Here is a 27,797-nt window from a genome sequence, read left to right as displayed (position 1 = left end):
GTGGCCATGGACGACATCGACGAGGCCGTGTACCCTGCAACCATCAACGAAGATCTGGTTGACTATGGTCACGTGCCCGACGACGTCGACGACGCGGGTGGCGCTGATGCTGCTGCCTTCCTCGGGCTTGGCAACGTCACTGAGGCTGCCGCGGCCCCTGTGCCGCCGGTAAGTGAGTCTCAGTCCTGTGGATCTAAGCGTCGATCTCCTGTCTGGGATAATTTTGATGAAATCTTGGATGATAAACGCGTGCGTATTGCTGCTGTTTGCAAGTTTTGTCGCCATAGATTGTCTGCTAAATCTGCTGCTGGCACTGGTCATCTGCTTAGGCATCAAAATGCATGTAAAAAGAAAGCTGATCATGCTAAAATGGTTCAAACTAGGCTTGCTATGAACCCTGATGGATCATATAGGAACTGGGAATACACACCTGATGTTGCTAGGGTTGAATTATGCAAATTGATTGCTAGGCTTGATCTGCCTTTATCTGTTGCTGATAATGATGCTTGGGATGATTACATTCAACGTGCTCATAACCCTAGACATGTTAGAGTGTCTAGGTTTTCAACTAGTAGAGATCTGGAGAAGCTTTTCATTGACACTATTAATAACTTAAAACATATTGTCTTTCCTGGTGTCAATTCTATTTGTTTGACCTCTGATATCTGGTCTGGTAATGCAAAGGAGGATTACATCACTGTTGTAGCTCATTTTATCAATTCTGATTGGCAACTTAAGAAACATGTGATTGGTTTTAGATTGATTGAAGAGGCTCATACTGGTACAAACATTGCTGAACGTATCTCTGATGTGGTTGAGGCATTCGGAATGACTGATAAGATCTTTGCTGTTTCCTTAGATAATGCTTCTTCTAATAATAATGCTATGCAAATTTTGGCTCCAATCTTTTTTGGTTACTTGGGTGTTGATACTGATCCTGATAATCCATCTAAGAAAACCTACTATGTTGTGCATCAGAGGTGTGCTTGCCATGTTATTAATCTCATTGTGAAGTCTGGTTTGAAAAGGCTGAAACCTTATATAGAGATCTTTAGAACTGCAATTAGTTATTTGAATGCATCTAATAAAAGAATTGCTGAGTTTAAAGACTACTGTTTGCTTAAGGGTGTTAGACCTCGTAAATTTGGTTTGGATATGGATGTTAGATGGAATTCAACCTATCTCATGCTTAAGCACCTGATTCCATATAAGAATGTATTTTCTGTGTTCATCAATGGTAATATTGGCTATGCTGCTTTGAATGGTGAGCACTGGTATGTTGCTGAAAAGGTTTGTGAATTCCTTGAGTTGTTTTATGAATCAACTATTGCTCTATCTGGAGTGTATTATCCCACAAGTCCTTTGGTTCTGCATCATATAATTGAAATTGCTACTCATTTCCATGAATGTCGGGGTGATTCAAAACTTGAAACTGTTATAGGCCCTATGAGAATGAAGTTTGAGAAGTACTGGAAAAAAATTCCCATGTTATATTCATTTGCATTTATTCTTGACCCTAGAGCTAAATTGAGAGGTTTGCATATGGCTCTTGATTTGCTTGCTAAGTCTACTTCCTACAATTACAATCTGTATGCTAATGAAGTTAAGCATGAGTTGTTCAAGCTGTATAACAAGTATGAAAACAAGTTTGCTGCAGCAAGGCCAGCAAGGACAGCCCATCCATCAGGTTTGACAGGTAAAAGGAAGCAGGCTTGGGGTAAGATCTTTGGAGGGCCAGGAGGATCTGGTACCTCTGGTCCTTCTAGTAACATTCCTATTGCTGGTACATGTGAGCTCACTGCCTATCTTGACAGTGACAATGTTGTGGCATATGATGATTCATTTGATATCCTTAATTGGTGGCATGATCATAAACTAACCTATCCAGTTCTCTCTATCATGGCTAAGGATATTATGTCGGTTCCTGTCTCAACTACTTCTTCAGAGTCTTGTTTCAGTCAGTCTGGCAGGATTCTAGAGGATCGGCGCAGAAGGTTGAACCCGGAGACTGTGGAGCAGCTGATCATCATCAAGGACTGGGAGCTGGCTGCGAGGAGAGCACAACACTCTGTGGAGGACTTGGAGCTGGAGGAGAAGTTCAAGAACCTATGGCTTGATGAGGACAATGCTGGTGCTGCTGCTGGGGATGAGAGTTAGAGTAAGATGTGAGTGACATTTAGCCTGGTGGCTGTTGTAACTTATAATTGTAAGACACTAAAACTATTTGGCCTGGTGGCTTTTGAACTTAACTTGAGCTGGCTGCACTCTTTTTTCCTTTCTAGGGTTTCTCACAAGGGTGAGTTTTACCTAGAAAGGTTTTTAATGAGGCAGCATTGCACAAACAGCTCTTCCCAATAATTTGAACTTATCTCTGTTTGTCTTGGTGGGTTTGGGGGGTTTTGGCCTTTTGGATTTGGGGGTGTTTGACTTTGTGCTTTGAATACATATGAAATGTGAATAATTCATGTCTAGATTTGAGATCTGAAATTTTTTTGAAATCTGTTGAGATGTTTTTTGGTGACGGGCTTTTGGGCCGCCCGGCCCGGCGTCTGGTCCCGTGCTTGACGGGCCAGCCCGGCACGAAAATCGGCCCACGGGACGTGCCTTGGGCCGATCCCTGAGCACGAAGCCTGTTTAGGCCCGGCACGACGGCCCGTCGTGCCCAGTCGTGCCGGGCCCATTCATGCCGGGCCGAAGCCGGGCTCGGGTCGTGTCGGGCCGGGCCGCCCGTATGCTCATCTATAGCCCACATCAAGTTACCACGGCAAGCTGCATGCACCTTTCTCCTACCTTCAGCTCTCTCCCTCCACGCCGTGACTTCTCAGCTTCTCCCATCTCTGTTCCAACAAAAACAACGACACCGCCGCCGGTGTGGCCATCCTTAGACGAGCTCACGAAGTCCAGCCGTCCAGCGTCGCCCCCGAGGCCTCCTCCATGGCCGTCTTGCGCAAGTCCCCAAGCCTCCGCCTTCCTCTGCACACTCATCGTCACGGTCGGCGGTTTCTCCTCGCCCACCCAGGAGGCCAGGACGCCATGGTTCAGGACCTCAAACTCTCCATCTCAAAGGTGAGTCCCAGCTGAATTGACTTGAAGACCGTGCTTGCTTCCTCCTGCGTTCTGCTCCTATGTCAAGGCGTTGCAGAGGCCATGCGGCTTGGCGTCGGAGGCAGTGACGCTCCACATCTCGGCAAGTAGCACATCAAGAGCAGGACCCGGTACTGCAGGCCAGCGTAGAAGTCATCGTACAGGAACAGCTGCTCGACGCTGCCGTCGGCGACGAGATCGGGCAAGAACACGTCGTCGTCTACCACCGCCTCGACGCCACTCGCTGCCGCGGACGACGCCCAGACGACGCTGGCCAGCTGCGCGCGACAGGCGGTACGGGCGTGAGCTCACTACTTCGTGGTGTCTGCAGCTAGTCGTCGTCCCGTAACGCCGAACAGCTTATTGCCGACGGAAACGCTATGCGGTCTTTGCGGCGCCGCTGGGTATCGCAAGCTAACCCGCATAGTCCGCTTCAACTGGTGGGTTCGCGGTGCAGGCTATGTGGGTTTGCGGCGCGCGTGGAGCCGGCGGGTTCGCAGATTGGCCCGCGCCACTTGCATCCTGGGTCACACCGTAGACCATTACCGATGGTGCGTTTCATATCGCAGTTTCCATGATTGTCATGTCATCGAGACAGCCTTTAGTTGGTGATTGAAACAAAGGATTCCTGGTGCAGAATTTCATTTCACAGTTTTAGACTGACCAAAACATTTAATTACAAAGCATAGGATTGGACATTGGTAATAAAACTTTCTAGTCCCCAATTCCTCAAATGCCGGTTTCAACGGATTTCCTCAAATTCCCAATAAAGCCCATCATCATCATCATCATCTCTCTCTCTCTCTCTCTCTCTCTCTCTTCATAATTATCATACCATGTCATCAAAATTGCTAATGTATCACATCAATAAATGAGAATGCAACTCTGAGAAAACCTCCACTTCTGCAGCGTTCACCATGTAAAAAACTATGACAGGGTCATCCATTGCTTCGCGATCTCATCTACTCCTGCTAGATAATTCAACGATTACCACTACAACAACTGTCAATTGTAATGACGCAACCCAATCCATAGCACTATCGTAAGTTTTCTTTTTCTATTTTGAAAGAAGTGTCCAAATTTTCTAGTGGAATAGGGGGGGTTGTCGGTGAGTGCCGTTTGGGAAGGCTTCTCCAAAAATGGCTTCTTGCTACAGTACTTCGATTTGGGTAAAACAAGTGAAACGTGTTACACATATATTATTAAGGGGTGATCTCATCCCTTACTCTAGTCAACAGGAGGTTGACTCCAACCACAAGACGCACCCACTCTTCTGCACGTTCAAATCGACGCGCCCTTAGAATGCGGTTACTGTATGTTTTGTATAAATAGAAACTCACGGATCAATGGAAATCTCTCTTGGTTCATTCTCATTTCACTGTCTACTCGCGATTTACTTTTACACATTATCAGCACTTGTTCTTCCACTGAGAAGAAGAGAAGAGAAGAAAAATATAGATCGATCTACATCGACAAGAAATAAACTTCTACTCCACTTGAGATACAGTGCCGAGACGCTCACCATCTTCCCTCACCGTTACTCCGTTAGTGAGTCCGTCATCTTTGCCATCTTCTTCACCGTTACTCTGTTAGTGCGTCCGTCGTCTTTGCCATCTTCTTAGCCGACAACTCATGCCCCTTAGGGTGCGGTTAATGTACATCTTGTATAAATAGTAACTCAAACATCAATGGAAATCTCTCTCGATTCATTCTCATTTCACTGTCCATTTGCGATTTACTTTCACAAAGCTGAAGTTAGAATAAAGCCTACCAAAAGTGTTGGTCTCTTTGGTAGGGTTTATTCCTTTTTAATCGTTCAAAAAGAATAAACCCTACCAAAAAGACCACTGTTTTTTCCCTTTTGAGCGGAGCACAAGATCCTTTCCTGATCCAGGCAGGCGCCTACGTGGACAAGGTAGGCATGGATCACTCGGCACACCTGCACATATACCATGACACAGTTGTTGTACAGTGTATTGTCACAGGCTCACAGCCGTCATTTACATCGCACAGAAAGATAAGCAAAGCATACATCCAGTACCGGCACGTCGGCACCACCTTAGCGTCATTGTGGAACTAACACTAATCGCCGTAGCATAATGATTTATAGTCATCTCAGTTTACCACCTAGAGTCGTTACTTAACATAGTACAGTAAATATTCTGGGTCACTCAGCTAACGCACATTCATGTACAACACAACACTCATCTTAAAACAGCCACGGCAGCAACAGACGCCAGCATCTTCCTAGTCCTGATCGAGCCAGGGCTGCACTAGGCAAGGAAGAACCTTGTCTTCACTCTTGCTCATCTTCAAGAACCTTGTCTTCACTCTTGCTCATCTTCAAGAGTGCCGCATCCGTAGCCACCAACACAGCAAGTGCCTATATCTTCCTTCCAGCCCATCAGAAACTGCATGTGGTTAATCTTTGTTACAGCAGAGCCAAGGACCAAAGCTTTAGGTAGAAAGAAAAGCAACGAGAATTGCACTAACCCGCATCCCCAATTCCCCATTGCCTGTTAACATGGTGGATCACCCCCAAACTCTTCTCTGGTCCAGCACCCACCATCCCAATCTTTTTTTCATCATCATCATGAGTCAAGGAAAGGCTATGTTGTTGTTGCATCATCAGTCAAGGGCCCATCAAAGGAGCAAGCAACAAGATGGGCCCATCCAGCATCTCAATCTGAGAGCAGCATGCAACCGCACTGAGAATTGTGCATTGGACTTAAGGATCTGTCCAATAAACCTCCAGCATCTTAATCTGAGAGGAGCAAGCAACAGCAATTGAGCTGGCAGCACCACAGAGGTGACTGGTCCTGCCCTTCACTTCTCGGCTTCTTTGTGCATTGGACCTAGAAGTCTGTCCAATGAACCTCAAGTACCTTTCAATGGAGTATATCATGCCCCTCCTGCATCTCAATATGCAGGGAGCAAAAACACCAAGAACGCATAAGCTGGCATGATTGAGTGGGTGAATGCCTCTGCCCAGCGCTTCTTGGTCACTCTATGCCTGCAGTCCTCCAGCAACAGTTAAATTGGATGCATCATCCAATTTGACATGTTGAGCGCGTGCTGGCAGGTGCAGGCATGCCCGGGCCCCTCACCGGGGCCGGGCAAAGCGCAAACTAGCTTCTGGTTGTTGGTGAGTCTGCACCAATAAAGACATTGTGCATCAAGCGCGGATCAAGCTAACGAGTGCATATTAGGATTTTTCACATTGTTCAAAGTTACATGTTTTATACCACACTTGTTAAAACAAGCATAAGAGGAATTTGAGCAAGGTTTTTAAAGCAGTAAGGCGAGGCGAGGCGATGCGCCACCGCTCGGACGCCTAGGCGATAAGGCATGAGGCGAGGCGACGCCTTATTTGCCTGTAAAATACAAGCATTTACCTCTAAAACACGTACATTTAACTGTAAAAGAAAAGAAAAAAATAGAGGATCATTGGGCCTAGAGGTGCAAAACAGGCCCAAAGTCAGCCCAACCCAGTGAACCCATCTCCCTCGTCCACCCTATCTGCAACCCTACCGGCCGCCCGTGCCTCTCCCTCCCATCCCGCATCCCGCCGCCTCTGCCTCTCCTCCTCCGACCGCATCGCCGCCGCCGCTGCCTACCTGCCTCCCTCCTCCTCCTCCTCCTCCTCCTCCTCAGCCACTGCCGCTGCTCTCCTCCGCCTCTGCCTCCTCCGTCGCCGCCCACACCTGCCTCCTCCGCCGCCCGCCTCTGCTTCTTCCGCCGCCCGCCTCTGCTTCCTCCGCCGCCAGCCCCTGCCTCCGCCCAATACAAGACCGGATGAGGAGGAGGGGGAGGAAGGACAGGAGGCGGTGGCGCAGCTCCCTCCCCGGGTAGCGCGGCACTAGAACGCCGGCCAAGGCGAGGAATGGTAAGGCGACGCCGATGCCCAGCTTTTTTTCCGCTCGGACACCTAGGCGACGCCACCTAGGCGACGCCTTAAAAACCATGAATTTGAGTATATCATGCAATGTAATATCTAGAAAGAAATTTGAGCATCATGCAATGTAATATAGCTAGAAAGATATCATGCCACCATAGTGAGTACCAAGCATATACTACGGTATTGTAGCCACTACGATGGTAATCTAGCGGTTATCACTAAGCATGACCAGCAAAGAAATCACACAGGATGGCAAGTGCATACACAGACCTGTGCAAATGGTCCCATGGATTCCGGTGGATGTACAAATGGCACTCCAGGGCGTGAAGGTATGGCATATTGCTGCGAAGCATGCATGAAAACAGAAGATCTCACAGGAGCACCTGCGTGACCAGGACTGTAAGGTGCCATGACTCCATCTGGAGGTCCATAGCCAATTGCATTAGGTGCTTGTCCCGCTGACCATGACCCAGGCATGTGCTGAGCTATTGGACGAGGCTGCTGTTCAACAGCAACAGGAGATCTGTGTGCTGAGCCAAGTTGGGGGAATTCAGTGTTGTAGTTTACAGCAGGGGCATACAGGGGTTGAATGGTGTATGGGCCTCCATTAAATCCAAATCCAGGGTCAAATCTTTGCATGTACCTGTAAAATCCATTAATAGTGAGTGATGGAATTTCTGGGATCAAGTACACCTATCACAGTGAAGGAGAAAAAAATTAATTGAAATGTGTTACTCAAGTCAGGCTAGCTAATCATTTTCATCAGATAGGACTATAAGAGTACATCAGAAGGTTACACTCAGGTTTCAAAAAACGGTCTACTTAATTTTTTTTTTTGGCAATTCCTCACATGATCTCTATAGTTGGAATGTTTCACTAGCATCTCATCATTAGTAAAGCAATCAAACTGATACTTTAGCAGTTGGCTTGAATGCATAGGGTGATAGTTAAGTAGAAGTTAACTTACTAAACTTAAAGGTAAGGCCATATCAGTTCATAAGAAACTATGCAGCAGAATGGTAAAAGTAACAACAAAGGCTCTCGACCTTGTCCATAGTGCACCAGGTAGAATTTCCCCATTTATGATAGTAGCAAAGAGGTATGTTATGAGAAATTTACCTGTCATAACTCCTATCATAATCAGGATCTTTTCGCTCTGACTCACGGTCCCTGAAAATTGCAACCCTGTTATTTTGCCTGTTTCTATTGACTCCAGGCTCCTTCTCGATCTTGCTTCGGTTTGACCTGCTGCTGGCTGAAGTGGTAGTCAAGCTCCTTTCAAGAGTAATTGCACAAATTTCAGCCCCTTGGCCCATTCTATTGCTTGAGTTCAACTCCAAGGAAGAGGACCTAAGCAGAGTATTGGGCAAAGCCACTTCCTCAACAGGTCTCCCATCAGCAGCATTACCGCTACTGCTGTTGTTAAATATCCGTGCACGCGCCCTGTTGTATTCCTCTTTTCTTTCTTCAACACTTTTCTGGAGATTGTCTCTAGAAGAGTGAGGACTTGAGCTGTTAATGCTATGGAAATTCTTTTGAGGCCTCTGCTTGATTGCTACTTTGGCCACAGTACTGCTCTCTTCTTGTGGCAGGTTAACTGGAATATCTGCAAGTCGCACAGCAGGCAGCCGGCACTCAGATGACGTCTTACGGAGAATAATACGAGAACCAGTTCCATCAGGCAAACTGTTGTCTGGTATGGCATGGGACTGGAGGAAGTAATGTTGTCCCAGGCGGTGTGCAGCAAGACGCAGATATGAAGTTGGGAGACCCGTGAATTCAAACTCTGTCCGTCTGGGGTCACGGACGAACTTCAAAATATCTTGCTCCATTCTTAGCACTGCAAAGGGTTTGGCGTAAGATACAACCACCACATGCATGAACCTAATCGTAGCTCAGAAGACACAGAAATGCAATGCAGCAAGTGTGGGCAGCATATGGCAACCACAACAGCAAACAAGAAAAAATAATTAAGCATGTAAGCAAAAAAGGAAACAATCAAGCATGCAAACTCTTTAGCGTCAATTCATGATTATTGAGATAATGTTAGTCGAAACATCCAGCACGGGATGTACAACTTGCTTGCACCAAGCAGCCAATGACTTGTGTAACTGCGTCAATTCATAATTTGCCATACAGAATTCTACTATCTGAGGGCTGAATTTAAACGTCTTATCCTTGATATAGGCATGTTTACACAGATTAAAAGCAGTATGTTATGATGCTGGTCATCCTTAATGGGCCAATCATGTTTACACAGATTAAAAGAAACTGCGATGAGTCGAATTTTCCAGACACAAAGCCAGCAGGCTACTGCACGAAGACATCAGGGGTGAAGCAGAAACAAAGATATCCATGTGCACATACGGTTTGAACTTTGAAGCGCCGCAATTACGAGCGACAGGAATGCAACATGTACACACCTAGGCCAGCCATAAAAAGCACAGGACAAGCAAGGAGTAAATTGTCACGACTCCTAACCCAAGCCTTTCGCTGCCTAATCGTGAATTGAGCAGCTTGGCATCATCACAAGCAAATCAATCCCAAGCGCAAGGCGGCTAAGAGTCGAGAAGAGGACGGCTCGATTTTTTTTTTTACCAGAGAGCCTCTCCCGCGGCTTCTCGAGGGCCTCCCGGAGGAACTGATCGACCTGGGCGACCAAATCGTCGCCCGCGGCGGCGGGGCCCTGCGTCTGCGTCTGCGGCGGCGCCGGGGGCGGGGGCGGGGGCGGGTCCTGCTGCTCCTCGGCCAGGTCGGGCGACGAGGACACGCGGCGCGCGGTGAGGATGAGCCGGCTCATGGGCCCGTCGATGTCGGCCGTCTCCCACGAGTCCAGCGCGGCGGCGGCGGCCGCTGCGGCGTCCTCGGCGGGCTCCATGGCTGGCTGGCTGGCTAGCTGTGGCCTTGCGTGCGCGGCCGATCCGGAGCTAGAGGCGGCGGGCGGGGAGGCTGGAGCTTGTCGGGGCGAGGGCCGCCATGAGGCGGGGGAGGCCGCCGAGATCTGGAGGGGGGGAAGCGCGGCTAGGGTTTGGTTCTGCGGTGCTTGGTGCTGCGGGGAGGGGGGAGGGTGGAGATAGAGGGGGACGGGCAGGAATCTGAGGCGAAGGCGAGGAGGATAGGGAGAGCTCCGGGAAGTTACGAGGCTGCCCTTACCGTGCGGCCGCTGAGCGAGTGAGCGACCCGCGCCACGGGAGAGGGTAGTTTCGGTACGCGCGGGTGCGGGCACCGCGGAGCCGGGAGCGAGACAGGAGGGAGGGGCTCCGGGCTCGGCCGGTTCGGGTCCCTCTGGCGCCGGATCCCACTCGGCAGTGTTGGGGTCGGGTCGGGTCGTGCGCTCGTGCGTGCTGGCGTGCGAGTGCGCCGAGTTCACGGGTCCACGTGCACCAGCGGTTTTCCAAAGCGTACGCGTTGTCCTTGGATAATATAGGTTGGATCTGGACAAGAGCTTACCATAATGGTTGAACGGGCGCCACTAAGCGCGTCACCGCGGCCTTCATTAGAACGCGTTTCGGGTTTTATTATCTCTCCTCTCACCTGCTATCACTCGCCTAAAATCCAGATGGATTGTTTTTTCGTTCAAAAATGTAGAGGGTGTGTATTAGCCGCCTTTTCCACTCTAGAGTCATGTTGAAAAAGATTCATGAGCTTAAACTAGGGTTTGACGGCGAGCATGTACGTATGCCAAGTGATGGCGTTAAATCTCCACAGCAACCTAGGACGTATCACAAATAGTCAACCAAAAATTTCACATTATGAGAACGACTGCATTGTGATCGTTACCTTGATTGTGTTTCATCTCTAAACACTAAACATGGTGCCATGTGTATTGCTCCCCTCGCTCATAGTGTTGTTCTGATTTAAGCTTTCTATAATTTTAATCAAAATTTATAGAAAAATCACTATCTAAAATATCAAATTCATTTATCTGAATCATCATGAAATATATCTTTAAAATGTATTTTGATTGGTATTGTAGCTGGTGTTACATCTTTATGTAAACTTGGTCCAAATTAGACGAGTTTAACCTAAAATTGAATTAAAGTGCACTATACTTTGAAATTGTATTTTTTTTATTGCTAAATGTGGTATCCAATGGACCTTGTGTTGCTTCCTGCAGTATTCATGTGTACTGCATGAGCTTGCGCGTGCATTGCACCGGCCTGCTGTTGGCAAAGAATATGTTTTACTTTGCCGTGTCGTTTGGATGATCTCATACTCCTGGAATATGTTTTTTTTACTTCAGAAGTTACTACCACACACCGACACATCATTCCAACAAATCAATGATTCAGCTCAGGGCTCACTTACGGGTGTGTTTAGATACTTGAAAAGTTGGTAAAAAAAAGTCAAATTGGACACTGTAGCATATCGTAGCACTTTTCGTTTGTTTATGGTAAATATTGTTCTATTATAAGCTAACTAGGCTCAAATGATTCGTCTCGCAACGTACATCAAAACTATGTAATTAGTTTTTTTATTTATCTACATTTAGTACTTCATGCATAGGTCATTTGCTATATTTAATATTTTGATGTGATTTTAATGTGATGAAAAGTTTGGAGGAGTTTGAAAAAGTAAACACAATCTACTTTCGTACTTGCGTGGCTTCGTTGTCCTCGTTTACAAAGAGAGTGCAATGGCCAATGGCAGAATGGTTGAGAAGGAACCCGGAAAGAATACATGCATGGGCTGGTCCCATTTGCGCTCCATAAGCAAAGCCAATGCCTATTGGGCCTACTATCGTGTCCGCTCTCCTTTCATCAGTCTAGTACAAAATTTTCGCGTCTTTATTATTATTTTTATATAAAAGAAGATTTACAAAATTCCAGAGCACCATATTTTTTTTAAATTACACAGTACAATTCAGACACTCATAACACACGCACACGCACACTCACACACCTATGAACACATGTACGCAACTCTACTCCTATAAATATCTTCGAAAACTGAGCTGATAAATCCACGAGATTAACGAAGTCACCACAGACGTCTCGCTGTCGATGTGAACGTCGCCTACCACTGAATGCACAACACCGTTAAATTCTAGAATATTCGCTCCCATGGAGAGTCAAACCCAGGACATGAAATACTATCGAGACTCTTGTAACCACTAGACTCATATAAATCCTTAGAATACACTCTCATTCTCTGCGTAATAGGATGCATACAACCTATATATTTATAAAAATCATGATAAAACAAAAATCCTTAGCCACTTATGCCAATCACAGTAATACCATAGTAATCAAGTCATACATACATGAATTTAATTTTCCTTTTCGAGGGGATCTTTTTGTATTAATTTTTTTTCTTTAATATAAAGCAGGAGGTCTAAAGATGTAATAGGACATCTTTTGAAGAAATGAAAAAGAAATTACATGTAAATGTGCCATGAATATGATACTATGTTCTCAGACATAGGCGAATATTTCACCGCCAACCATTTATATACAACTTTGCCACAGCCATTTGCTCACATTTATTTAGGAGATTTATACATTGATTCAATTCTCAAGTTTTAAATTATACTCGCCCCATGTAAGAAAAATGGCACTAAAGCTATTGTTTGTAATTTTGGTGATTGAATAACAATATAACCATTGGGACTAATGTTTTGTTAAGATATACCTTTGAAGGTGTTTGCTAGCTTCGAAGGATGTAATGGCATTACTAGAAAACAAGCCTTAGGTCCATCCCAAAAGTACCGGTACGAAGATGAACTGGTACCCATACTAGCATGGGTACTAGTTCATCTTTCTACCGGTATATTTGGAGTAGATGGAACCTATAAGTGAGCCTTAGGTACCGGTTGGTGTTACCGGTATCTAAAGGTATGAAACTTTAGATACCGGTTGGTAACACCAACCGGTACCTGTACCTATGTCTAGCCTTAGGTACCGGGTGGTGTATTACCAACCGGTATCTAAGGCTTTTTACGGGTTGCTTCAAAAGGAAAATATCTCTCTTCTTATCACAAGCACTGTGTAGGTGAGATGGTAAATGAGGTACGCGCGAGGCAGGAGGTCATGGGTTCGAATCCCAGCTACCAATTCCAAGTTCAATATTTTTCTATGATGACAAGAGCCTTAGGCACTGGTTCTTTTACCCGGTGCCTAAGGCCTGGACTTTCAGTCCCGGTTATGGGGTATCGGTTGGCAAAACTGGTACCTAAGGGCCTCACAAACCGGTGCTATAAGGCTATTTTCTACAAACCTCACAAACCGGTGCTATAAGGCTATTTTCTACAAACCGGTGCTATAAAGCTATTTTCTAGTAGTGTGGAAACCATTCAAATAATCAAGTATGAAATGATTCACGGAGAAATGAAGAAAAAACAAGCACAAAACCTATTCAGTGATGCAAAAAAAAAGATCTAATCAGTCAAGTCCAAGGGTTGACTGAATTAGTGGAACATCCGATTAATTCGATCATGTCCATAGGAGCATCACTGAATCAGTCGGTGAGGCTTGACGGGCTCGGGAGTCAGCTAATCAATGGCTATGAGCCTATGACCGATGCATTAGGACATGATCGATTCAACCTATCAATTGACTGTGTTAGTCCGTCACAGTATATTTTTTGCTTGTTGGAGCAACGATTGGAGCAATGCATGACTAGTTACGTTCAAGGGTGTTAGAGCTATTCAAGTGATCTAGCCACCAAAGTGCTCAAGAGAAGATTAAGGCAATTAGCATTAGCCTTAGGGCTTGATTAGTGCTAGTTTAGACCGCTTAGCGTATTGCTTTAGGGATTAGCCTAGAGTTAGGTGAGATTTGTACACCTCTATTGTATTGGTGACAGTGTTATCCTAAACGCTAAACAGTAAACAGTCGGTCACCTATCGTTTAGCCCATTATTTGGGCAAAACGGATGTTTAAACGGGAAAAACGGCCGTTTAAACGGTGAAAACAACCGATTAAACGGAAACGGTGTGCCACTGTGTAGCATTTAAACGGTGTTTAAACGGGCTAAACGACCGTTTAGGCGAACAATGATTGGTGCTTGCGCGAACCAAGAGTTGTAAATCCGTGGCTTGTAAGTCTTGGAGTGGCCGCCGGTAGTTGTGAGATGGAGGAGAGGCCCTCGGCAATTTGCCGAAGCTCTATCTAGTGAAGACGGTGTGGAGCATCCGGAAGAGACCAAGCAGAGACTCAATGCATGGGGAAGGCCTGTTGGCTATCCACAGAGTTACTTGATCGGGAGCTTGGCACTAGCCCGAGCATTCCCTCACGAGGGGCTCCAACGAGGATTAGAGGAAAGCGAGAGCTTTCCAATACCACGGTGAAAATTTATCATGCCGGAAGTTTGCATTTTCTATCCTATTTACATTCCGCATTACTTTTTACACTTACATTCCATGTTTAATTTTCCTAGAATCACCTCGTGTATTTTATAGGAATGGAACCTAGAGTGCAAAACTTTTGTGTAGTAGAGATAGCAATATATAAAAAAATCTAGTGCACATCAAGATAGAAAATTAAATAGATTTTTTTATATGTGCTTGAAGCATTAATTTTTTAAACACCTAATTCACCTCCTCTTAGGGTGTCATGGTTCTTTCACCCCATTTAAAATTACAAACTCATTTCAATTTATCATCAGGACAAACCTTTAACAGGTAGTTACTCTATTATTATATTCAAATTTACAAATGTTTTCTAGAGAATGTTTTTATGACATAAATGGATTACTAATAGAGTAATCATTCTATACTTGTTCAAATAACATGATATATGACTTGCAAATAAAAACGGATGAGTACTACGTAAGTTGTAGAACATAGTATAAACATTCCCATTTAGTCATTTCAAGAAATGAATTTTATACTTTTGCCACTCCGTGACTCATGTTATTGGCTCATACACCATTCGTTCCATTTTGGCTTTTCTAAATTGCATCTAGAAAAGTCAAAACGACTAATAATTTGGAACCCAGGGAGTATATGTTAATTTCTGTCACCCCACTCGCTTTTTTCATCTGAGTGATCATGCTTGCCGGATCTGGAAGAACATGTTTGATTGTCGCTAGCCATGTCACCATGCAAACATGATGGGATCGACCAATGAGAAACGCTGACGGCCATGATCACGTTCCCATGTGGCAGCTTGTCGTTCGCCGTGATTTTGGCTTCGCACCAACCAAACATAGGCCCTGTTTAGATTAAAAAAAATACATCTAAAAACATGACATCGAATATTTGGACACATGCATGGAGTACTAAATAAAATTTGTTTACAAAACTTTTTGTACGGATGGGTTGTAAATCGCGAGACGAATCTAACGAGCCTACTTAATCCATGATTTGCAACAGTGGTGCTACAATAACTATCCGCTAATTATTAATTAATTAATTAATTAATTAATTAATTAATTAATTAATTATTAATTAATTAAGCTCATTAGATTTATCTCGCGATTTACAATCCATCCGTGCAAAAACTTTTACAAATAGATTTTATTTAGTATTTTGAAATGGCAAGATTCCCTTTTAAAAAAATTTTGCCAAATGATCTAAACACGGCCATACTGTAGTAGTATATGTATGCTAATGACATTCCATAACCACAAACTAAAAGGTCTTAAAATGTTAATTAATGTACTCGTTGCGTGGCTTGCATGGGGGGCTGTGATCATGAGCCATAACATCGTGTCATCACCCAACCATGCATGACTTCTCCAGGTTCCGTAGGAAAACTTTGTAAGTTTGTATTACTGATTAAAGGTAGCACTTACCAATAAAAAAATATATCTGTTCTGTTTTTCTCAAGCTGCACCCCCCCCCCCCCCCCCAAAAAAAACTAGCATCACATAAGACCTGTAAAAGTAGTATTGGTGCACCACACATGTGACAAGTAATTTCGTAGAAAGTTATTATTCCTAGGATACACATACAGACCACGATAAATTTAGCGAAGCATGGCCCTATTTGGATACCCTATGTTAGTGTTAGTTTGTGTTAAATCAGAGTAAACTAATAGCTAAATATCCAAACAGGTGTGTTAGTTTGTGTTAGTTGCAACTAACACCCAAAAAAAAACTAGCAGCTCCAAGATGTGTTTTTTGTGTTAGTTTTGGTATGGTCCACAGAAAAAAAAATCCCATCTCTCTCTCCTCCCTTAGATCCCTTGCACCCCGACCCCCCTCCCATTCGCCTCCCATTCGCGACTCGCGTCGCTTCCGCACCGCCACCCCCCCCCCCCCGGCCATGGATTGAATCGGCGCCGCCCCAACCCCGCCGCCGGCGCCCCCAACCTCGCCGCTGGCTTCGTCTCCGCCGTCCCCAACCCCGCCGCCTTCGCCAATCCCGTTGACGCGCCGCCCCCAACCCCCGCCATGGCGTGAATCGCCGGCGCTGTCTTCTTTAATTGGATTTTTGCCTTGGCTTTGCACTGTGACTTCTCAATTGGATGGCTTAGCCTGAGTGCACACTTGTGTGCAGGATCAGCGAAGATGGAGGACGATGGGTTCGATCCGCTCGCCCACGAAGATGACTATGTGGGCACTCAATCTTGGGCATCCCAGACGCAGCGTGCCAGCACTTCCCGCGGCAGCGGCGGCTTCGACCTAAACTTGCAAGCGGCGGAGGGGTTTCCAGGACTTAGGGCATACGGGAACTTCCTACAGAGCTCCGATGTGGACCTCAACCCATCCATGGTGCCGCCTCCATTGCGCGCACCGGCCCCCGCACTGACGGTGCCAACCTCCACCCGGCACCTCAACTTTGGGTCCTCCTCAGCGGGAGCTGGTGGCGGTGTTCCCTACGGTCGCGATGGCGGGAGCCAGCAGCGTGCCACCATGGCCCCCGTGATGCCTCCCCGCCATGCAGCGAGGAATGCCGGAGGCAGCCAGCAGGGACGTCGCTCCCGTGCAATGAGGAATGTCAGCCGTGGGCAAGCATCTGTCGCTGGCAATCTCTACGACAATTACGAAGAAGAAATGGAGGGAGACGTGGAGGCGAGCTTCGGTGGTCCCCCGGTGAGCCAAGACCTTCGAGCTCAATGGTCTGATGCAAATAATGCTTGCTTTTTAGAACTATGCCTAGTGCAATGTATAGCAGGAGCGTATAATGGTGCACAAATGAGTGCTGATGGGTACCAAGCAATTGTTGATGGCTTGTTGGCTAGAAAGAGGTTGGTCTATAGCAAACAACAGGTGAGGAACCAAATAGGGATACTGAAAAACACCCACTCTTTCTGGCGATACTTGCAAGTGCACACAGGGTTTGGAAGAAATCCAGATGGATCCATTGATGCAGATTCTGATTTTTGGAAAACACATATAGAGGTACTGTTGTTCACTACCAAATTGTGTATTGTGCTCTATTATCTTAACTAGTTTCTGATATCTTTGTGATGTGAACCTCTCGTGCAGAAGAAACCATACCTCAAGAAGCTGCAATATGGTCCTCCAGCAAACTTGTAGTTGCTAGACCAATTGTGGAGAGGGGTAACAATTGACGGAAGTGGAGCCTTCGTGGCTGGAGATGACTATGGTGAAAATGAGGGGTAGGATGTAGGTACTACAGATGAAGATCCATTTCAAGCAACACCTAATGGCACAAGCAGCCAGAGGAGCAAGAGGTCATTCGGTAGCACACAAAGCACTTTGTCCAGTCCAGTGAAGAAGAGCAAGAGCCCAATGGTCAAGATTGTCAAGGAGATAGCCCATACCTTCAAAGAGTCTGTCACAGTCAATAATTAGGTGATACAGAAACATGCAACTCAGAAGGAAGCCTTTTCTGTTGGGAGGTGTCAGCAGCTGGCCTTTGAGTGTGGCGTTGAGAGGACTGCTGAGTCTGTCTATGCTATGTCCAAGCTGTTTCAAAGAGTACCAAAGGGAGTTTTTCTGTGGCCCATTATTAACACCTGAGCTTCAGTTGAGTTACTTCCAGAAATGGTGCAGGGACAACAATTTGGAGTAGTTAGGGACTACTTGGAGAGCTTCAGTTGATGTGTCATGTGTCGAACTATGCTATATGTGTGTTGATGTGTCCAACTATGCTATATGTGTGTTGATGTGTCCAACTATGCTATATGTGTTGTGTCGAACTATATCTTTTTTTAAAGAAAAGTCGAACTATATCTGTGTGTTATGTCATGAACTACCTTGGCTATGTGTTGAACTTATTTCCATGTACTGTTTCAAGTTTAGTGGAAGTTTTGACAATTTTTTACATGTGTTAAGCAGGAAGAAGATCATGGCCACCTGATGGAGCAAGAACAAGGTGATGGAGGTAGCACAAGTGATGATGAGATGATATCCATGTGACAGAACAATCTTTTCCAGGCGTAGAAGATGATTTTGCAAATGGTTCCTATCCTGGGTATGTACTCTGATAACTACTTTGTGAAACTACCGAGGGTCAATGGAGATCCTGGCTTGGATTGGGTGCATAATTGTCTAGCCCGAGATACCGATTGCTACAACATGTATAGGGTTGAGAGACCTCTATTCAACAGGTTACATAATACTTTGGTCCAGTCATATGGGTTGAAGGCTACTAGAGGTATGACATCTGTAGAGGCTCTTGCAATGTTTTATGGATTGTTGGTTCACCACAGTCAGTTAGACAGGCTGACAACTGTTTTAGGAGGTCTTTGGAGACAGTAAGCAGGACATTTAACAGAGTTTTGACATGCCTCCTTAGGTTAGCACATGACATAATTGTACCAAAGGACCCAACATTTTCAGAGTTGCACCCAAACTTAGAAAAACCTGGTATATACCCACACTTCAACGACTGCACAGGAGCTATAGATGGGACACATGTGAAGCTTGTGGTGGATAAGAGTAAGAGGATTCCATACTTAAACAAACACAATGAAACCAGCCAGAATGTGCTTGTTGTTTGTGATTTCGACATGAGGTATACCTTTGTATTGTCGAGATGGTCTGGTTCGGTACATGACATGAGAGTATTCAAAGATGCCATGACTACACATCATCACAAATTTCCACATCCACCACCAGGTTCGCTTCTTGACCTATCTTCCAGTAATTTTGGTCCAATTACACTTGTGCATGTATGTCTCATTGTGTGCCTTCGTTCGGGAATATGCAAGGAAGTATTATGTGGTTGATGCGGGGTACCCCAACCGGCCGAGCTACCTTTCACCGTACAAATGTACAAGATACCATATGGAGCAATTTCAAAATGACCCACCGCCACAAGGTATGAAAGAAACCTTCAACCATGCACATGCCAAAGTTAAAAATATCATAGAGCGATCATTTGGAGTGTTGAAGATGAAATTTAGGATTTTGTTGAATATGCCTTGTTTTCCGGAGGACAAGCAAACGAGAATTATTGTTGCTTGTATGGCTCTTCATAATTTTATTCGAGAGAGTAGAATTGCGGATAGAGAATTTGATGCCTATGATGCAGATGAAAATTATAATCCATTTCCTACTACTGAATCCGACTGGTCGGAAGATGAACCTCTTATCGAGGATGTCAACATCAATGTCTTCCGAGATCAGTTGGCCTATGATTTGTTTAATGGAGTGTAATTTTTTTCGTTCAAGACTTGTATTTTTTAGTGCGACAGCTCATTTGTATGGGCCATTTAAATTTAATCGTGTTTGTGATGAATTATTTGTGGAGATGATTTTGTTTCTGAAGTTTGTGTGCGAGATGAGGCCACAAAGTGGCTGACCACAACAAATCCAGCTGCAAAGGGATTTAAACAAGTCAAATGATTGTAAAAGTATTTTTATTGGCAAACTAACATTAGTATCCAAACACCTCAAGTGTTAGTGTTAGTTCTGTGTTAGAAACTAACACTAACACTAGATATTAGTGTATCCAAACAAGCCCATTACATGCAAAACCCCCTCAAAAATCCAGTAAACCAAGCACATGCTGCACGCGAGGGAGGCTGACTTGGATATTCCATCCCTGACGATGATATCGTCCACATGCCGGACGAAATGATAATGATGGCCGAGACACAGGCCTTGTTTGGTTCTGGCGCTAGAATCCTAGCGTGCCTTTTTTATTCTCCGCATGAAAAACCAAATAAAATCTATTTGCAAAATTTTTTTTAGGAATGAGTGTAATTTTTTGCGACGAATCTAATTATGGTAATTAATCGACGATTTGCTACAGTAATACTATAGTAATTATCCTCTAATCGCGCGGTCAAAGACCTCATTAGATTCTTTAGGGTCACTAGTGCGGGGTTCTGAAGTTGGTTTTGTAAACTGGCTTGATTTGACACCGTAATTAGCAGTCAAAGTATCACTATTCACTAGCACGATGCCACAGAAATCGTGGGGCGATTGGGCGAAGCGTTTGTTAATGCTCCGGCGGCGTCGGTGGGTCCCGCGCACGTCACGGGCTCACGGCCACAGAGCGAAGCGGCCCCCCTACGTGTCCCGATCTCCGCCGTCGAGTTTCTCTGATCGGACGGCCCCGCCGCCGCCGCGGCGGCGCTGCCCGCATGACCCTGCCGCGCACGGCCAGCCCGGTCGCCAGCGCCACCAACCAACTGATCCGTGTGTGATCTGCTCGTGCTTACTTGTCCAGGCTGCAACCGCCTGCCCCTCCCTCCCATCATCCTCGCCGCCGATCAATTCGCCGCCGTCTTCCCTGCCCGCCTATAAGAAGAGGCGGAGACCACAGCCGGACGGAGTCCGCGGGAAGAAGGCGATCGGGAAGGGATCCGAGGGTGATCGGAGCCCGAGAATGGAGGCCAGCAACGGGCAGATCCACCACCGCGACGAGCAGCCGGCGGAGGAGAAGCTCATCGTCGACACGGATCCCGGCATCGGTGCGTACCCTCCCCTCCTCCTAATCTCCTCCCTCTCTACCTCTTTCCATTTGCAGGGAGGGCCAATGGTCGCCTCCCCCCACCTCGCTTGGCTCCCAACTGAACTCCGCTATCTGTTCATGTCGGTTCCAACTTTTTTTTTAATCTTCACATTTTACCCTGAGTTTACCTGCTGCAAATTAGTCCAGTCGCACCACTATTGGCCTTGCTCTACGTGCGCAGCAAAGCCTTCTGCTAAATTAATCTCGTCGAATTGCCTTTGGATCCAGTTCTGATTCATGGGGGATTCTCGCCTGTGCTTCCACTGCAACCTGTCAATTAAATACCCGATGCGTTGCAAAAGGTTTGCTCACCTTTTCCGTCCCGCTAAATCATCTGAGCACTACTTTATCCCAGTACTACGAGACCAGCACAATGCACAGTATACTCGGCACTTTTTTTGACAGGGGATCCATCCGAGTCAATATATATTCCCTCGTAACTACAGTGTTCTTAAGCATCCCCTGCATCCGTTACTTTGCAACTGTTTGAGAAGATGAAAAAAAGGAGGCGCATTGTGGGACCATATCTAACCAAATCCAGAGGATGCTAGGATTAAAGATCCCCCCCCCCCCCACACACACACTTTTATATTTTTTATATAGCGAGGGACGAAATATGTTGCTCTTCCTTCAAGAGGTATCCAAGTGAGAAAGGTTGGGCGGCCGAGTTGGCTTGCCCAGGCCAGTAACGTCGCGCCCCAACAGGTCCTGAGTTCGATTCTCATCATAAGCAAATTTCCGACTGTTGGGGTAACAAAAACTCCTATTGTGCTCGCCGCGAGGCTTGACCCTCAGGTCCTGAGTTCGATTCTCATCATAAGCGAATTTCCAATTGTTGGGGTAAAAAAAAACCCTCACTGTGCTCGCCGCAAGACTTGACCCTCTCGGGTAGAGATGGCAACGGGTACATACCCGTCGGGTATTGGCCACCCATACCCGTACCCGCTAGAACTAAGTTTTACTCGTCGGGTTACCTGTACCCGTACACGGGTAGGAAAATGTTTCCATATCCGTACCCGGCGGGTAATTTATACCCGACGGGTAACCCGTACCCGAAAAGCATACCCGAGAATTACATATAAATATCACATATTCATATGAAAAATAATTCATTTCAAATTAAAATTGGAGTGAGTGTGGAGTGGGATTTGAAGGAGAGTTCAACAATATATATAATAGGAGGGATTAATTGGATTTGGGCCAAATCCATGGGCCATATGGGCTAAAATGAGTTAGACACTTAAGATGGCTTATTTTTTTGTGCGGGTATTTCTTACCCGCGGGTAGGCGGGTATGGGTAGTATACATCCGCACCCGTACCTGCCATACCCGACGGGTACAAGATTTTGCCCAATAATATACCCACGGGTAGAAAACTCATTCCATACCCGTCTTCTTATCGGGTAAAACCCGTCGGGTACTCGGGTTTCGGGTACCCATTGCCATCTTGACTCTCGGGCATGGGGTCAGAGTTCGGGATGTTAAGAGGTATGTCAAGTCATAAGTAACACCTGTGCTCATAAGCTAGCTCATTTAGGTGTTGAAAGACACTCGGATCATCTAAGTATTTGGCATGGGCTCTGTTTGGAATATTAGCGCAGGGCTAATTTTGAGAGCTAATGTTTAGTCTTAAATTAGTAGGCTAAGCATTAGTCTAATGTAGGTTGTTTGGATCCATGGGGTAATGCCCACCTCTCTCTCATTCCCATGTCTAGGTGTGTGTGTGCATACTCACATTTTTTGTGGGGTCCATACAAAATTAGCCCCATTATCACCTCTTGGAGGGGCTAAGGATTTTGGGAGGGATAATCTACAAAATTATCCCTCATGCATCCAAACAAGTTGGATAATTTGGAGCTAAAAGGCGAGGGATAACTATTATCTCTATGTATCCAAACAGACCCATAATCTCCTAAATTTTGTAATCTGTATTGTTGGGCGTGACATCTCTATCCAGTTGGAGGAACAAAGATGCGCGCTGACTTGATAGAGAGGAAGACCAATCGACAACTTCTCTAACATCTGCCCAACTATACACTTCAGTGCCTCTTTGACATCCTCGCGAGACGCCGCCGCTGTCTACAGATCGCCGATTCGCCACCTGCTTGTCATGCCGATTGCCAATTTGACTTTTTATATTTTTATAGTTAATGGGGGCTATTAAGGAGAAGAAGGAGTGTTTCAAGCGCCTCCATCTTGACAAGAGTGCAGCCAACATCGAGGGCTATAAATTAGCGAAGAGGGTTGCAAAGCGAGCTGTGAGTGTAGCAAAGGGTAAGGCGTATGATGACCTGTATCAGCGGCTAGGCACGAAAGAAGGGGAGAAGGACATTTATAGGATGGCTAGGATCCGCGAGCGGAAGACAAGGGACATCAACCAAATCAAATGCATTAAGGATGGGACAGATCGACTGCTAGTGAAGGATGAGGAGATCATGGATAGATGGAGAGAGTACTTCGACAAGTTGTTTAATGGGGAGAGTGAGAGCCCTACCCTTGACTTAGATGACTCTTTTGACGATACAAACAGACGTTTTGTGAGGAGAATTCAGGAGGTAGAGATCGGGGAGGCTTTGAAGAGAATGAAGAGAGGTAAAACGATGGGCCCTGATGGTATTCCCATTGAGGTGTGGAGATGCCTAGGAGATAGAGTAATAGTATGGTTAACTAAGCTTTTTAATCTCATTTTTCGGTGAAACAAGATGCCGGAAGAATGGAGGAGAAGTATATTAGTACCTATCTTCAAAAACAAGGGCGATGTTCAAAGTTGTACTAACTACCGTGAGATTAAGCTGATGAGCCATACGATGAAGCTTTGGGAGAGGGTTATCGAGCATCGCCTAAGAAGAGTGACAAGTGTGACCCAAAATCAATTTGGGTTCATGCCTGGAAGGTCAACTATGGAGGCGATTTTCTTAATACGACAATTGATGGAGAGATATAGGGAGCAGAAGAAGGACTTGCACATGGTCTTCATTGACCTTGAGAAGTCATATGACAAAGTACCGAGAAATGTCATGTGGTGGGCTTTGGAGAAGCACAAAGTCCCAACTAAGTACATTACCCTCATTAAGGATATGTACAAGGATGCGATGACATTTGTCCGGACATGTGATAGCAACACCACTGACTTTCCTATTAACATATGCCTACACCAGGGATCAGCATTGAGCCCTTATTTATTTGCTTTAGTGATGGATGAGGTCACAAGGGATATATAAGGTGAGATCCCTTGGTGTATGCTCTTTGCTGATGATGTGGTGCTAGTTGACGAGAGTAGGGCAGGGGTTAATAGGAAGTTAGAGCTGTGGAGACGCACGTTAGAGTCGAAAGGGTTCAGACTTAGTAGGACCAAGACCGAGTACATGATGTGCGATTTCAGCGCGACTAGGCATGAGGGGGGAGACGTTAGTCTAGATGGGCAAGTGGTGGCCCAGAAGGATATTTTTCGGTATTTAGGATCGGTGCTACAAAAGAATGGCGACATTGATGAAGATGTTAGGCATAGAATTTCAGCTGGCTGGTTGAAATGGCGGCAAGCTTCTGGCATCCTTTGTGACAAGAGGGTGCCACAAAAGCTAAAAGGCAAATTCTATAGGACAGCAATTCGTCCGGCGATGTTATACGGTGCTGAATGTTGGCCTACAAAAAGGCGACATGTGCAGCAACTGAGTGTAGCAGAGATGCGGATGTTGCGGTGGTTTTGCGGGCACACAAGGAGGGATAGAGTCCGGAACGAAGTTATTCGGGATAGGGTCGGGGTGACACCAATTGAGGAGAAACTTATTCAGCATCGGCTGAGATGGTTTGGACATGTCCAACGAAGGCCTCCTGAGGCGCCGGTGCGTAATGGGGTTCTTGAGCGAGTCGATAATGTAAAGAGGGGTAGAGGTAGACCTAAACTGACGTGGGATGAGTTGGTTAAGAGAGACCTTAAGAATTGGAATATCTCTAAAGAGATAGTTTTGGATAGGAGTGCTTGGAGACTAGCTATCAATGTGCCTGAATCTTGAACTTATTTCTTTCGGGTTTCATCTCTAGCCTACCCCAACTTGCTTGGGAAAAAAGACTATGTTGTTGTTGTATAGTTAATGGGGGCCTCCATTATTTTTTCCGCACCGGACCACCAAAAAGTCAGGGCCGGCCCTGTACCTGGATAAGCCGGTAGGGCTTCCTTTTAATGAAAAAATGGTGGGGCAGTTTCCTCCCCTAGGTAGATTTTTTTTAAGAGGTATCCAAGTATGGAGTATGACGAGTGCAGCCATTGGGCAATTCCATGAATCTTGGATGCTGACCAGGATCGTATATCCATCTTTAGATTCACCTGCTCACCCTTTAAACTTTTGTATGTATCATCATTATGGTTAATTTGCAGTGAGATATGGTGGGTGCTACTGAAATTGCAGGCCTACAGTCACTGTTTGTTTGCTTAATGTATCCATGCTCTGATTCCAGATGACAGCATAGCAATTATGATGGCATTTCAGTCGCCGGGCGTGCAAGTGCTAGGGCTCACCACCATTTTCGGCAACTGCACAACGGAGCACGCCACACGCAATGCCTTGATCCTGGTAAGTAGTAGCACACATTCTCATGGCAAACGCTCCTTTTCCACTTTGTTTCTTCTTACTAATTCTGCTTTGTCTAAAACTGACTGACAGTGCGAGAAGGCAGGCCATCCTGAGGTTCCAGTAGCAGAGGGCAGCCATGAGCCTCTAAAGGTATTGTTCATTCTTCATGTACTTCAATTTGCTGGCGCATGTCTTAGGAACAGTTGTGAGATCAGAAGATTCTGTGTTCCTTCATGTGGCATTAATCTACTGCTGTTTTTATCCGTGCTCCTGGTTCAAAGGCATTATATGGAAAAGAATCAATGTAACTATATCATGTATATTATTTGAATGTATAAAATCTTCTTCAGTGAGTTTAGGGTCCATTTTTTTATTTTCATTTTAAAAAGCGTTACTTCAACCGGAACCAAAGTCAAAGCCTGGAAATTTCGGGTATCATGCAAATCTGCATTACCTGCAGACCTGCTCATCTGTATCATTTGACGTCAAGTCCATGGAAAACGACCTTGATACATCATACATCATCTGCTGGAGTTTGGTAGTTTATTTAGTTATGTAGCATGGACTGATTCACATCTTGTATTGTGAATAGGGAGGAAAGCCGCGTGTTGCCGACTTTGTTCACGGATCTGACGGCCTTGGGGAGATAGAGCTTCCTGATCCCACTATCAAGAAAGTTGACCAAAGCGCTGCTGAGTTCTTGGTTGATAAGGTTTCGCAGTTTCCGGGAGAGGTCTCCATACTCGCCTTGGGCCCTCTGACGAACGTAGCATTGGTATGTTCTTTCTCTGACGCCATAGAAATTTTCAGAGTTTATAGTATATTACTGATTGCTGATGGTGGTGATTGCGAAACAATATTTTTTCAGGCTATCAAGAAGGATCCCTCCTTTGTGAAAAACGTGAAAAAGATTGTTGTGCTGGGTGGAGCCTTCTTTGCTGCTGGAAATGCCACACCTTCTGCTGAAGCAAATGTAATGCCAATCAGGCGTATCGTTATGCTAGGAGAAGTCTGAACTGTGACTTGTCGGGCCTAACGAAAGTTTTCATTTGCCATTTTCAGATCCACAGTGACCCGGAGGCAGCCGATATAGTTTTCACTTCTGGGGCAAAAATCTACGTGGTTGGCCTCAACATCACAACACAAGTCAGCTTCACAGGTCCTTGATCTTTTTGCTGAATGAATCCTGAAGCAATATTGTGTCACCCCCTTTCGTTCCAGTCACCATGGGAAGTAGAAGTGCTGAACCTGACGAAACTTTGCAGATAAGGATCTCCTGGAGCTGAGGAACTCGAAAGGGAAGCACGCGCAGTTCCTATGCGACGTGTGCAAGTTCTACCTGGACTGGCACATCAAGTCTTACGGCGCCCCTGGTACGCTGCAACAATGGCCCTATTTGGTTCATGCTAGGAAGTTCATGCTAGACACTTTGATCATTAATTAAGGGTATTAAATAAAGGCAGTTTGCAAAAATAATTTCAGAACCCTGCGCTAGGAACCTTGAAGAATCTAATGAGGCCTTTGACCGCGTGATTAGAGAATGGTTACTGTAGCATCATTGTAGCCAATTATCAATTAATTACCGTCATTAGATTCATCGCGAAAAGTTACACATTCCTAAAAAGGTTTTACAAATAGACTTCATTTAGTACTCTATGCATACGAGATTCTTTTTTCGGGAAATGTGCGCGCTAGGATGCTAGAGTGATCCAAACAGAGCCAATATCTTTGCGCTGTACGTTGCCATCTTCAGAGCCTCTGGATGGTTTCAGCTCATAGTTCGTGCGTTTGGCTCAGTGATTTTCCTCCATGATCCTGTGAGCTTCGCGGCGCTGGTTCGCCCGGATCTGTTCACGTTCAGGAAGGGCGTGGTGAGGGTGGAGACCCAGGGCATCTGCGCCGGGCATACCTCCATGGACATGTTGCTGAAGAAGTAGGCGACTGGTTCTCCGTTGCTTTCTTTGTATTCTTTGGTGATTTGTCACTGATGATGGCTTGCTGCTGCATCATCTGTTGATTGGTGCAGGTGGAATTCGGAGAACCCGTGGACTGGCTACTCGCCGATCTCGGTCGCGTGGACGGTTGACGTGCCCAAGATGGTCGCGTTTGTGAAGGAGCTCGTCACCAGAGAGTGACGAAATCAGCTGGGTTAACGTGAGTTGTTTGTACCGTGACAATCCGAGCGTTGCGCTGTCTGCGCCCTGTCGCCCCTGATGCGCACCAAATTTGCGATGCATCAACATTTGACGTACTGCAAAGGCTATTCTCAGAATCATCGAGTCCATACCTCCGGACTGCAAATCAATTTGGGACTGAGTCAAGGTCTTTATTTCAACTCGATGTAATGATCTTGGGTTCACAAAGCTTTCCTTTATCGGAAAAAAAAAATCAGTTTCAGATGTCTCGTGCATGCGCCCAAATTGGCAAC

At 45.7% G+C, this 27,797-nt stretch overlaps 4 protein-coding genes across 5 annotated transcripts; 3 read left to right on the top strand and 1 right to left on the bottom strand.

The window, feature by feature from the left end:
- Positions 1–6: 6 nt before the first annotated feature.
- LOC120695192 (zinc finger BED domain-containing protein RICESLEEPER 2-like) lies at positions 7–2,157 on the top strand. The gene has a single exon (XM_039978492.1). The coding sequence runs from the start codon at positions 7–9 to the stop codon at positions 2,155–2,157; it is 2,151 nt and encodes a 716-aa protein (XP_039834426.1).
- A 2,849-nt stretch (positions 2,158–5,006) lies between these two features.
- Positions 5,007–10,062, bottom strand: LOC120671299 (R3H domain-containing protein 2-like). 2 transcript variants are annotated; one of them, XM_039951608.1, is made up of 5 exons: positions 9,581–10,062; positions 8,102–8,822; positions 7,253–7,625; positions 5,578–6,235; positions 5,007–5,495 (listed from the first exon to the last, which is right to left on the bottom strand). In XM_039951608.1, exons 1-4 carry the CDS (start codon positions 9,858–9,860, stop codon positions 6,188–6,190), a joined length of 1,422 nt encoding a protein of 473 aa, XP_039807542.1. In that variant the 5' UTR covers positions 9,861–10,062; the 3' UTR covers positions 5,007–5,495; positions 5,578–6,187. The 2 variants fall into 2 exon arrangements, with proteins under 2 accessions (XP_039807542.1, XP_039807535.1); XM_039951601.1 differs by lacking the exon at positions 5,578–6,235 and having other exon boundaries at positions 5,031–5,373; positions 5,405–5,495; positions 9,581–10,054.
- Positions 10,063–16,429: 6,367 nt separating this feature from the next.
- LOC120671290 lies at positions 16,430–18,148 on the top strand. The gene is made up of 2 exons (XM_039951590.1): positions 16,430–17,269; positions 17,357–18,148. The coding sequence occupies exons 1-2, from the start codon at positions 16,436–16,438 to the stop codon at positions 17,405–17,407; spliced, it is 885 nt and encodes a 294-aa protein (XP_039807524.1). The 5' UTR covers positions 16,430–16,435; the 3' UTR covers positions 17,408–18,148.
- Positions 18,149–20,454: 2,306 nt separating this feature from the next.
- LOC120671281 (probable uridine nucleosidase 2) lies at positions 20,455–27,709 on the top strand. The gene is made up of 9 exons (XM_039951580.1): positions 20,455–20,757; positions 25,254–25,369; positions 25,460–25,519; positions 25,962–26,144; positions 26,238–26,342; positions 26,432–26,528; positions 26,635–26,742; positions 27,167–27,302; positions 27,396–27,709. The coding sequence occupies exons 1-9, from the start codon at positions 20,673–20,675 to the stop codon at positions 27,502–27,504; spliced, it is 999 nt and encodes a 332-aa protein (XP_039807514.1). The 5' UTR covers positions 20,455–20,672; the 3' UTR covers positions 27,505–27,709.
- The last annotated feature ends 88 nt before the right edge of the window (positions 27,710–27,797 follow it).

The sequence above is a fragment of the Panicum virgatum genome, chromosome 2K (genome assembly GCF_016808335.1).
Source record: "Panicum virgatum strain AP13 chromosome 2K, P.virgatum_v5, whole genome shotgun sequence".
NCBI lineage: Eukaryota > Viridiplantae > Streptophyta > Magnoliopsida > Poales > Poaceae > Panicum > Panicum virgatum.
The sequence above is the reverse complement of the archived record's forward strand: the minus strand, read 5'-3'. Positions and strand labels throughout refer to the sequence as shown.